Source organism: Caretta caretta, chromosome 17 (genome assembly GCF_965140235.1).
Source record: "Caretta caretta isolate rCarCar2 chromosome 17, rCarCar1.hap1, whole genome shotgun sequence".
NCBI lineage: Eukaryota > Metazoa > Chordata > Testudines > Cheloniidae > Caretta > Caretta caretta.
In genome coordinates, this window is record NC_134222.1 from 2,685,126 (window position 1) to 2,697,881 (window position 12,756).

General features: G+C 43.9%; 1 protein-coding gene across 2 annotated transcripts in view; it reads right to left on the minus strand.

Annotated features, from left to right (window-relative positions):
- Positions 1-11,030, minus strand: part of SSH2 (slingshot protein phosphatase 2) — a 137,367-nt gene extending 126,337 nt beyond the window's left edge. The window contains exon 1 of one of the 2 annotated variants that reach the window (XM_048823685.2): positions 10,969-11,030. Coding sequence is in view for 1 of the 2 variants with exons in the window: in XM_048823684.2 (XP_048679641.2) it covers positions 10,366-10,428 (63 nt within the window). In the remaining variant the exon portion in view is untranslated. Of the gene's footprint in view, positions 1-10,365; positions 10,588-10,968 lie in introns of those variants that run through there. The other variant, XM_048823684.2, reaches the window with a different exon arrangement.
- Positions 11,031-12,756: the final 1,726 nt, after the last annotated feature.

The following is a 12,756-nucleotide window of genomic DNA, read 5'->3' on the forward strand; positions in this document are numbered from 1 at the left end:
TTCCACCCAAAGATTAGCATTTAGCTCAGGAAGATTTTATTTTTTACTGAAACACACAGTAAGATAGGATAGTTAACTTAACAGATCTGGCTATATTCTCTTTGCAGGTTGCTCGTCCTAGAAGTAGCTTGTACTAGAAAGGGTATCAAGCCTATAACTGTAGTAGTGCTAACTGACACCACTGTAACACCTGTTGACAATATACATATATATAAAAAATTAAGTGCATCATTCTGCTTCAGAGAGAACTCTGTGAATACATGCCATGTCCATAATTTCCAACTAGCTATAAATATTCAGTGGTTGTTCAATCAAGTACCAAATTCTGTCACGGCTTTGTCTACTTTGACAGATAACACACCTACACTGCAGCTTCACCACAAGTGTGAAGAATAGATAAGACCAACGTGCGAAGAGGTTTTTTTAATTTTAATTACAGTTTATTGCAATGACTGCAAAGCCTGGCCATATTTTTGCCGAGAAAATGTTACTAGGGAAAAACCCATCACAAATACCTCAGATAGACCAATAGCAATGCAGATACACACTTTGTGCAGAAATACAATTCAGCAGCTTTTGTCCCTCCAATGGTCAAGAGTATTCATCACCATCTCCCTGGATATCAAGTGCTATACACCCTCAACTTCCAGCAAGGTAGGCTGTATCATAGAACTGGAAGGAACCTTGAGAGATCATCTAGTCCAGTCCCCTGCACTCATGGCAGGACTAAGTATTATCCCTGACAAGTGTTTGTCCAACCTGCTCTTAAAAATCTCCAATGATGGAGCTTCCACAACCTCCCTCGGCAGTTTATTCCAGTGCTTCACCACCCTGACAGTTAGGAAGTTTTTCCTAATGTCCAACCTAAACCTCCCTTGCTGCAATTTAAGCCCATTGCTTCTTGTCCTATCCTCAGAGGTTAAGAACAACAATTCTTCTCCCTCCTCCTTGTAACAGCCTTTTATGTACTTGAAAACTTATGTCCCTCCTCAGTCTTCTCTTCTCCAGACTGAACAAACCCAGTTTTTTCAATCTTCCCTCATAAGTCATGTTTTCTAGACCTTTGGTCATTTTTGTTCCTCTTCTCTGGATTTTCTCCAATTTTTCCATCTTTCCTGAAATAGGGCACCCAGAAATGGACACAATACTCCAGTTGAGGCCTAATCATCGTGGAGTAGAACAGAATTACTCCTTGTGTCTTGCTTACAACACTCCTGCGAATACATCCCAGAATGATGTTTACTTTTTTTGTGACAGTGTTACACTGTTGACTCTCATTTAGTTTGTTGTCACTATCTTGCAGGATCAGCCCCTGGGTCCAGTTTCTAGTTAGATCATGGCTATAAATGTACCACAAAGACATCTGTTGTGCAAACAAAGGATTTTCCACCTGTAGGGCACATGGTAACTTCCTTTCATATAAAGGGGAAGGGAGCAGCAAGTATCATTTCAGCTTTACAACTTCGGAGTAACTTGAGTTTGCTGACTCCTGACTAAAACTGCAACACTAAGCACGTTACTACTGCCCACTTTGGTACATACAGAGAAAATGGGGGACTTTATGGAGCCCACAGCATTCTCGGAGAGTGGTGGCTGCTGACTGAGGGCCCAGCTCTGCAGGCAGTAGCACAGAAGTAAGGATGGCATGCTATGGCATTGCTGTCACTCATTCCAGACCCATTCTGTGGAGGACTTTAGTGTCCAACACTGCTGAACTACCACCCTTTGCAAGCATTGCACTCTTCTGGAAGTCAGATGGAAAGGAGAAGTCTGCAGCACCAGGAGGATGTGGTTTGTTGTGACTGAAGGAGGCCGTCAGCTGCAGACTGAGATCAGGCAGCGATCAGCCCCAGGGTTACTTTTTGCTAGTTTCCAAGACAACCAAGTGCTGCAGGTGAAGGCCTGACAACTGAAAAGTCGCTAAGCCATACTTGACACTGCAGGCACACTTATGTGTCCCCTGCTTAACTAAGCTGGTCATTGCAGAGAAGAGCATCACAATATCTAGGACAGATGTGTATGCAGAAGGTAAAGTTCTTCTTCGCAAGTCAAAAAGCCTTGTCTTGGGCAGCAGGCTAAAACCCAGTTTTAGATACTTAAAAAAGTAAACCTCAACCCTTCTATTATGCAGCAAAATATGAAACAGAGGATACGGGTCTCTGGTATTTTCTTGTAGATCTGGAAAGTAAACAAAAATTGCAAAGGCCTGATCTACAACCAGGTTTTTATCCCACCATCATAGTCCCACTTTGTTTGCCAGACCCTGCCACTTGAGGATGCCGAAGGTCTGGTGTGTATGTTGAGTCTGGCTCTCACCTATTGTCTCTGAAAGATTTAGTATGAAAGAGCTGTGCACACATCCGAAAGGCTTTAGAACTCCCCCTTCTCCTCTGTCCCTCATCTCAGAATGAAGTGATGGCAGTTACCTCAGAGATTTCTAGGACTGGCACATGTTAAAGAAGAAAAAAAAACATGGCTTTATCAGCACATCTTGATAAGAACTAGTGATCGCTCATGTAACTGATTAATGCAACTCCAGAGATAGACTGCCACTCTGATAAATACTGCAGAGGAGAGGAGAGATTTTTAAAAGGTAGTAATAAACGTGATCAGTTTAAAGAGTTGTTTCCAGTGTTGTTGCAGCCACTTTGGGCTAAGAGGTCAATTAGTGTTTTGCCTAGCAATTATATTGTTAGGACTACTACTAATGAAAGCCCTGAAAGCACTATTAAAATAAAGAAAACAGAGAAAGGTTATATTTAGTTTCTTAAACTATTGAGGAAAATATTTCCTGTATGTTCTACTAGCAAGGAACTTGAAGACAGAAAATGACAAAAGGTTTCCAAACGTATTTGCAGGGTTCTGCTTCCCCCTTTAGCTAACCTCCTGGGATCAAGAGGGAAGCTGACTGGCTGAAGGTTTGTTGTTTTAAGTTGTGAATTTTATAACAATGAAAACAGCATCTCCTCTTTCTGGGTCAGTTGTCTTCCCTACCCTTAGGGAAACAGTATGCTCTCTTACTGGAAAGGAGTCCGGGCCCGATTGCCTGCCCAGATCCTTCACTTCTCAAGAAAGGGTCAGACAGGATTATTTTGCTTTTCCTCTGTGTAGGGGTCTTTCAAAAAAATTAATGAAAGAGTTACTAATAGTCAATGAGTAGAGACAGTTCTATAGTAATAGTTCCAGAAAATGCCAGCATCCTGCAACATCGGGCCACTTTCCTTTGTTCACCTCATCATGTTAACGGGGATCCCACTGTAAGCTTTTTGGTAAGGTCACCTCTAACATCCTTCAATGCCTTAAACTGTAAATCCGATGCAGAGACTTTTACACCAGGTATATATGGTATCAACTATGTTCTTGCTACCAGATCAAACACACACCCCAGACTTCCATTCTGCATGACATCAACAAGTTTTCCTCCAATATTTTAGGTTAGTGTATATGGGGATGGAAGCAATAGAATTGATAAGACCACCATAGAAGGGGAAAGTAGTAAATAACTGGACACAATTGGTCAAAGCAGATTTAGAGCCTAATCAACTGGGCTTTCACATTTCCATCTCATGATCAAAACTTCAGATCAACGGGACACATTTAAGAAAATTGCACTTCCCCTGCACCCAAAAAAATAAAAAAGCAGATATTAACCATGAGGAGCCACAGATCAGGGCAAGCCTAAGTCCTGGAACTTTTAGAGAACAGCAGAAGACCTTTGGCACAATAACAGCGGGTGCACAATGCCTCAACATCTCTCCTGAGACAACAGCACTTAGGAGACCGTATAAAAGGGAGAAGGGTGACAATCTGGTTCTTGTTCAGACAGGAAGGAAACTATTTTTAATTTAATAATGGTGCCTACGTACTGCGGACTTTGGCACGTTTGAAATGCTTACATACACTAACCATCAAGGACCAACTCTATACAGTGCATTTTATGTGTGGTAGTGAAGAATTCTGCGTTTATGGAATTAACAGATAAACGATTAAATCAGGACAAGTCTTTTTTGAATGATCAGTTTCTGTGTGACACAGGAAAAAGCAGGAAGGTTAGGAGACAGATTCAGAGAAATCTCATTTAGTACCTAACTGTCAGCAAAAGTTAATTTGCTGTGGACATATACTGCACAGACAGAGACCATCTGGAAAAGACTTGTGCTGCTTTCCAACGCTCCTCCACAGCCAGACTTTGCCATGCAAACTTCCAGCTCTTCGTTTTATAAGTGAAGTCTTGGAAAGCATGGGTTGAGCCACCACCACAATTTTTGAAGACAGAGTGGGAGAGAGGATTTTTTCCCACGGGAGAGGAAAAGGTTGCTTGGAACCAAACACACAGGAGAAGTTCATAGATTTCCATTTGTCTTAGACTAGCCGGAGAGTAGACGAGCCGGTGAATTGTGCAAGAACTCACTCCACCTTTAACAAATCCTGAAGAGTCCTCCAGCTCAAATCTTCATTATGTCTTGGAACAAGGCTTGATTGAACCTTGACAAATTGCAAGCCAGATGGCGGAGTTATTGGGAACAGACTATGGCAAGGTTGTGGAAGACATACAGCAAACAGAACGTGGCAGTGCTTTCTCTGGCATTGTCCAAATTCAGACAGCAGGTTTCCATACAGCCTGCCGGAGCTGCCTGCACATGAGTCCAGCTGATGTCAGTTTACATATTATTCCACTGAAATGAGGCCACTGGGGGGTGGAGTGGGGAAGTGAAAAGAACTTTGCAAAGCCAGGTTCCCAGGATCCTCTTTGACAGATATTTGCAACTAGGGAGACAGTCTCCAGGAAGGAAGGATACCACGGCCCTGGATCCTTTAAATCTCCCTACTAGAGATCTGGCCCCAAGCTTCTCTCACTCCTACAGCTAAATGTGCTACAGCAATGGACAAGGTTTTTCCTCTCTCTGTAGGAACTCCACCTCCCTGAGTGACAACAGCTAGGACTTTGGAAGCATTCTTTGGTCGCCCTAACTGTCCACACCAGGCAATAGGTCAGCTTAGCTATGACACTCAAGAGCAGGGGGCCAACCTGTGGCTCCAGAGTCACATGTGGCTCTTCAGAAGTTAATATGCAGCTCCTTGTACAGGCATCAACTCCAGGGTTGGAGCTACAGGCTCCAACTCTCCAATGTGCCAGGGGATGTTCACTGCTCAACCCCTGGCTCTGCCACAGGTCCTGCCCCCACTCCACCCCTCCCCTGAGCCTGCCATGCCCTTGTTCCTCCTCCTGCATGCCACGGAACAGCTGATCGGGAAGTGTGGGGAAGGAGGGGGAGGCGCTGATCGGTGGGGCTGCCAGTGGGTGGGAGGGAGGTGCTGGGAACAGGGTGGAGGAGCTGAAGGGGGGCTGCTGATGTATTCCTGTGGCTCTTTGGCCATGTACACTGGTAAATTCTGGCTCCTTCTCAGGCTCAGGTTGGCCACCCCTGCTCAAGAGTGTGGATCTTCCACACTGAGCTAAGTTTTAAGTGTAAGCCAGGCCTAATTCTATTCCTGTAAGCACTGTTTCCAGCTGTAGGTTATAAACAGGGAAGCCTCCAAGGCAAGTATTTGAGACTAGATCTGCATTCACTTTTAGGTTTACATGTAAAATGTTTGCAGCATGGCAATTTTTTGTGGCATGAGGCAGCAAGCTCCACACAAAGAGAAAAGGAGTCCTTGTGGCACCTTAGAGACTAACCTATATTGGATACATCCGATGAAGTGAGCTGTAGCTCACGAAAGCTTATGCTCAAATAAATAGGTTAGTCTCTAAGGTGCCACAAGGACTCCTTTTCTCTTTGCGAATACAGACCAACACGGCTGTTACCTTGAAAGCTCCACACATGCCATGTCGCCACAAACACAGTTCCAGAGGAGTGTGGGGATTCAGATAGGGAGAAGAGGGACAGTCTTTGCTGTAGTTAAGGGAAAAACAGACTGATAAAAAGGCATCTTTTACTCTTAAAACATGAGTAGGCTTTTGCCAAAAAAGCAAACACCCAATATTCCAGAAGAGAAACTGGAAATCTTTACAAGGTTCAAATCCTTCAGCTCTTAAGCAACGGCTGCTGTGTTGATGAAGGTATCCACTCTCTAACTCCCACAATAACCACGTACTCCACCTTGATGAAATCGCCACTGGACCCATACTCTGCCCATAAGACACTTCTGCTCATTCCAGCTACTGCTTCTGGTAGAAAGAAATGTTTTGTAGGATGCAGCACAGAGGTCTCTCTTTTTTGATAAGAGTGCCAGCATAGTCAAAAGCCAAACTACAATTGGAAACTCAGACAGACAATTAAGAGATCATGCTTTATAAGTAGCCAGGTGAAATACTGCAGATCTAAAACAACCTGGTCAAATCACAGTATGAAACACTCCTCTACAACACAATAAATATTTGTGAGGTGCTCAAATTCTATGGCAATGAGGACAAAAATCCAGAAATAAAACCAACCAATTTCAAACTGATTTGAATCATCTATTCCCCTGAATCCAGGGAAGCCAATTATAATACTTTTGCAGCACACAATGCAGAAGTCCCCTGTGGTTCAAGGACATTGACGCTGCACTATTTGAACCTCCTCTTCTTGTCTAGGGAGTCTACTTCTAACAGAAGAGCATCAAGCAATTTATAAGGGACTCTGTCCTCAAAGTCCTTTAGTGACCTAGAAATGAAATTCATTCCTCCATTTGGTCACCCGTTGAAGCATACACAAGTGTAACACTTTCTCCTTACTCCCAGTTTGAGATGGCAAAGCAGCAGTCTGAGAATTTTTATGTCAAGACATGAAAACATCAAGCTACGTCAGACCTCTACACTCTCTGGGGGACTAATTTATCAGATTTAACTTGACCTCATCCCCATGTTACCTAGAGAAGGAACAAAAAGTTGGGGTTTACATTTAACTCTAGATGATTGGTATAATGTGTTGGTGTCCACACAGAAAATATCCATATGTAACAAAAACAAAAAACCCAACGGTTCGATTTGTCTATTAGAACATTACAGCAGCCAGTCTTATTTTTTATAGAAAACTATCAACCTATGATCCTGTGCACATAGAGAAAGGATTAAAGCACGGTTTGACCAAACATCTTGCTAAATTATGCAGAAGTTTTCCCACAAAATTGCAGGCCCCGATCTTACAAGGGACTTTATGAGCAGACTCCTGCAGTTGTCCAGAACCCTGTTGAAATCAACAGGGCTCTCCCTAGGCAGAGGGGACCTCCCATAGTCAATTTCAGCATAAAGATCTTAAGGAGGATTAACAAGGTGATAGACTTGCCAGAAGCACAAGCCTTCAGCATTTCATTTGGGACCATCACCTGAAATTCTTGGGCCATCTCACCAGGAAATTTTCAGTCCAACCTTCTCACACAGGTACCTAGTGGCACTGAGCTGTAAAGGTCAATGGAATTCTGACAAGAGCTGGATATTAGCCAAACGACAGTCTCCACTACAGTGTGGCTTGGGAATTCTTGTGGCACTCAATGGACAAAGATTGGAGACTTAACTCCAGTGACTATTTAAGCTTGGTGGCATATCTAATATATTGAAACCAAATGCTATACTTTGCTTAACACTGAAGAAAGTTTAGCAGCAGATATGCAGATGAGCTGAAATAGTATATATTTTTTCTGAAGCTCCTTTCATCCTAAAAGATCACAAAGGACTTTTACAATTTTATATTATTTGTAGTAGTAGTAGTAGTAATAATTATACACATGCTTCAACCACTAGGGAAATGCAGAAGGCATTTGAAGAGTTCACAAAAACCCCATTACAACTGTTTAGGGCAGAAAATGAAAAATACCATTTCCACTTGAGACTGCAAGGAGAGTTTTAGGTAGGCGGAAAGTAATTACTAAAGTTAAAGTCTGGTCAGGACACTAGAGCCCACACACTTACTCTTGACAGGTTTCAGAGTAGCAGCCGTGTTAGTCTGTATTTGCAAAAAGAACAGGAGGACTTGTGGCACCTTAGAGACTAACCAATTTATCTGAGCATAAGCTTTCGTGAGCTACAGCTCACTTCATCGGATGCACGTAGCTCACGAAAGCTTATGCTCAAATAAATTGGTTAGTCTCTAAGGTGCCACAAGTACTCCTTTTCAGTTAGGAAAGAGTGTGGATGCATGAATGCTGTGTGTGTGTGTGTGCAGAGAATACCACCTTTAGCATATTTAGCAGTACTCGCTCTCTTTCCTCATTCTAATAAAACTGAGATGTAATCTGCTAAACTAGTCACCATAAATCCTGTGGTACTCTTCACAAGTGTAAAAAGAAAAGGAGGACTTGTGGCACCTTAGAGACTAACATTTATTTGAGCATAAGCTTTCGTTTTCGTTCCGGTTGCATCCGAGCTGTAGCTCATGAAAGCTTATGCTCAAATAAATGTGTTAGTCTCTAAGGTGCCACAAGTCCTCCTTTTCTTTTTGCGAATACAGACTAACATGGCTGTTACTCTGAAATCTTTCCTAACTGTTCAGAGTGATCCAAATCCAAAGCAACTTTTTTGGTAACCTAGAAGGGAAACAGGCTGGTTAGCTGCACCAAACAGGGCAGCCTTGCAAAGTGATCATCACGACAAGTTTAAATGGAAGGAGCTATTTGAGACTAGGCATCAGTTGGGATGTATGAATTACATTAAAAAAAAATATCAGTCTTGTCACCAACCCAAGAGTTCCTACCCGAAAGAGGCAACAGGCTAACTGCTGAAGTGTTTTACACATGGAGGAAGTTAGGAGCAGCTAAGCCCAGACTGTTACCCCATGCATGGTTGTGAAAACAACGTATGATGAAGTAACAGAGTTAATCAATATTTATAGCAAAGTAACACAAGTGGAGTTAATCTGCACTGCTAATAAAACAGGAATGTCTTAGCAAGACAGGAAAAAAAAAAGAACATAGGTGTTAATACCCTTGTATTCAAAATAACATTTGATGCGATACTATCAAACAGTTAATCCACAATTTAGATCAAAAGAGATTTTACCCAACCCAAGAAATATTTTCAGAGCGGTTTTTATTTTAGCCAAAACAACTGGGATTTCAACATTCCCCTGAAGCAGTTGCAACCTAAACATAATGTGAGTGTGATAATACATGAGACTTTCAAAATGAAGCCAACTGGAAACTGAATAGAAACGAAGTGAAAACGACTTTGCAGTTTTCACTGCCATCCTCAGTTAACTGCTGGTAACAAACTATATCAATTGTAAGTAGGAATTTAGATGCTTCATGTTCAGTTCCTCCCCCCTTTTTAAACAAAACATGATTTTGAATATGACAGCATCCCTTTCACAACCTGCCACGCTCCCTGATTTGGGATTAATTTCTGGTAGTTTTGAAGACTCCTTTAATGAGAGCTTTCACTGCCATGGAGAGATTTAAAATCTTCTTGTTTCAAATACTGTCTCAGTTTGATACAGCCTTTTGAAGATTACATGTAGCACTGAGAAGGAAAATCTAGTCGCTTTTTCTGAAAGAAAGCTCATGCATGGAAGATGCCTAAAGGCAAATGCCAGGTTAAATCATTTTTAGAATACAGTTCTGTAGGGGAGGAATTTAACATGGTCACTTATTAGAACCCCAGTTTCCTTTTAACCAATGATTTTTACATTTCTTGCACAATGGAAGCGAAGACCAGCCCGTTTATTTATAGTCCATTTCACTTTCTGGTGGTTCTCATTCATCTTTACACCCTGAACTGTGTTGGGTGACAAACACGACAGGGCAGCATTTAAACCCAGAAACAAATGGTTTCCACTGAAACGTCATTTCACTGCAAACATTTTACTTCTGAAGTTGGGTAAAACATGCCATCCATGAGATCCATATTTTTAAGACTCCCCTGACCCGATCAGCTTGCTTTCAATAAGTTAAAAGCCAACCACCACCAAACAGAAACCCACACACTCTCTAGAGACATGGCCCAAGAGAGAACCCCCTTCCCCAGGCTATTTCTTTGCAGCAGAGCAATAAAGATGGGCCAGAACCACATAGGGAAGCAGTATGTAAGTGACCCAGACATAGATTCACTTAATCGTTTTGCAAGCACACTATAAAAGCTATAATGACATTTTTGCAAAAGGCAAAGGGGGAAAAAAGCAAGAGCGATCCTGCTTATCCCCTCCCCGCTGCCCAGGACGGGTCCAGGCTTGGTGCCTGCCCGGAGCCTGCAGCCAGCCTGAGCATCCCTGGGGCTGCCCTGCTCGCGCTCAGCTGTCAGGCCCGAGAGAAGGGGGGGCGGGGAGGCGGCACGGCGCGCGCATGCGCGCGCACACACCAGCCGGACCCTATGTGGCAGCTAACTGCCTTTCCCTCCGCCTCAGCGAGGGAGCGCCGGGCGGGAGGCGGCGGCCGGGCGGGGAGACTCACCGAGGCGCAGGGGCTGGAGGTGGCGCTGGGGGTAGGCGAGCGCTGCACCGTTACCAGAGCCATCGAGGCGCGGCGGGGGGCCCCGTCCGGCCGCGGGAGGGGGCCTTACTCCATGGCGGGGCCCCGGAGCCGGGCGGGAGGCGGGGGCGGCACCGCGGTGACCGCCGGGGGCAGCAGCTCAGCCTTCACCAACGGCCCCTCGCCGAGTGAGCGAGGCGCGGCGGGGCTGGGCCGGCCGGGCACAATAAGGCGCCAACGCGCATGCGCCACCTGTCAGCCCAGCCACGCCCGCGCCCTGCTGCAACAGCCGTTAACCCCTGCTCTGCTGGCCCCTAGCGAAACCCACCTCCTCGCTGCTGGGGCTGCTGCAGAGCCCCTTCCTGCTCCACTCCCTTCGGGAAACGGGCGCAGGACTGGGCTCTAAGGGGCTCGCCCCTTCCCTTCCCCCGGTTGAAAGGATTCCCAAGAGGAACCCTGCAGGGTGCATCACTAGGGCAGCTACCCTCAAAGTGTTCAAAAAATCATGCCTCCAGAATCATGAGATCGGTTTACAATGATGAGATTTAAATAATAATGAGTAACTGCTGGGTGATTTTTATTTACCTTCCGGTTTTTGAGTCTTTAGGGAGCACTGAGATGACGTTGCTGCTGCTTCTTCTTGTTCTTTTTTGAGGGTGGAAATGAAAGCTGAGGTGGAATCCCATGGTTCCCGGAGCTAGGGCTTTAAGAACTACTTCCTGTGACACTCATGATAAAATTACTTGAGTTGGCAACACAGATGATATCTTTGTAATTCCCCAACATTCCAGCCATCCGCTACAGAAAACAGCATCCAATCCCCTTTTGGGATTCTCTGGGAGATTCGCTGACTAAATCCATGGAGGCCTAGATACCTAGAAAGTGATGGGTCTGTGATGTGCGCACACAAATTTAAGCCATAAAATGCCCCCAGAATTCAAAGTGTGGAAGTCTGGGAGCAGGGATGGGGGCGAGAGGGGGGCAGCAATACGGTTATGTTAACAGCTGGAGCAAAACTTATTTGTTTTGGGGGTTCAGCAGTTAGGGTCATGTCCGGGTGCCATTAATGGGAGTTTTGCCATTTAAGTTAATGGCATGAAGAATCAGCCTTTTGTCGGCATCTAATGAGATTATTAATTGTGATTACCAGAGACCATAATACATATCAAACAGAAAGCAAGCACTCTTCTTCTCCAACAGCTTGCATTAACCCATCAATTCCTCTTAGGCACTCAGTGCATTTCACTCTCATCTCCTCCTTCAGGTTGACAGAACTGTCACAAAAGCTTTGTGCCCTTTAAATCTAAGCACAAGAAAAGCCCTCAGTGCTAGTTCTTTGGTCTATCCCCCACTGCCCTCCAGTCAAAATAATTGTTAGGCAAACTGTACAGCAGTTATCCTTTACCACGGTACAAAAGTTAAGCTCACTAATGAGCGTTTGCCTCCTAGTGGATGAAGGAGGATGAAAAACGGACTCAAAATAAAACTGAGTTTAGAAAGTGATTTTTGTGGGAATGCTTCACTCAGGGTTATGCAGAAAGTGAGAAATTTGAACATACAGAATCCACAAAAATGCACCTGTTTGAGGGATCAGATTAGAAGGGGAGAATAAGCAAAGAAACATACATAAAGCAAGTAAAGAGACAAGGTGGGTGAGATATCTCATTGGACTATCTTCTGTCTCTCTGATATCCTGGGACCAACATGGCTATAACAACACTGCCTACATAAAGAAAGTGTCATTGAACTGCTTGTAACAACCATCAGATTATTATTTTGAAACATAGTTTTTATGGAAAGCATGTTAGCACTGCTATGTGATTTATAGGGAGTGATCAGGAAAATTACCTCCAGCCCCTTTATAAGCTATCCTCCCCCTCACTCTAAATATTCCATAGAGTCCCAAGCAGAAGGTGTTTTTACTTTTACTTTTTTTGTATATTTATGCTTTGTATGATCATATACTATGACAAGCTTTTTATGACAGTCTCTAGCTTTGAACCTTTGGGTGGCTTCGCCACTTCTATTAGCTAGATTTTATTTTCAGCAGGTTTCAGAGTAGCAGCCATGTTAGTCTGTATTCGCAAAAAGAAAAGGAGTACTTGTGGCACCTTGGAGACTAACATTTATTTGAGCATAAGCTTTCGTGAGCTACAGCTCACTTCATCGGATGCATTCAGTGGAAAATACAGTGAGGAGATTTATATACAGAGAGAACATGAAACTATGGGTGTTACCATACACACTGTAACCAGAGTGATCACGTAAGGTGAGCTATTACCAGCAGGAGAGGAGGGGGGGCATGTACATGGCGGAGGGTCATTGCTGGCACATGATGGCATATATCATATTGGTAGACGTGTCCACATATCT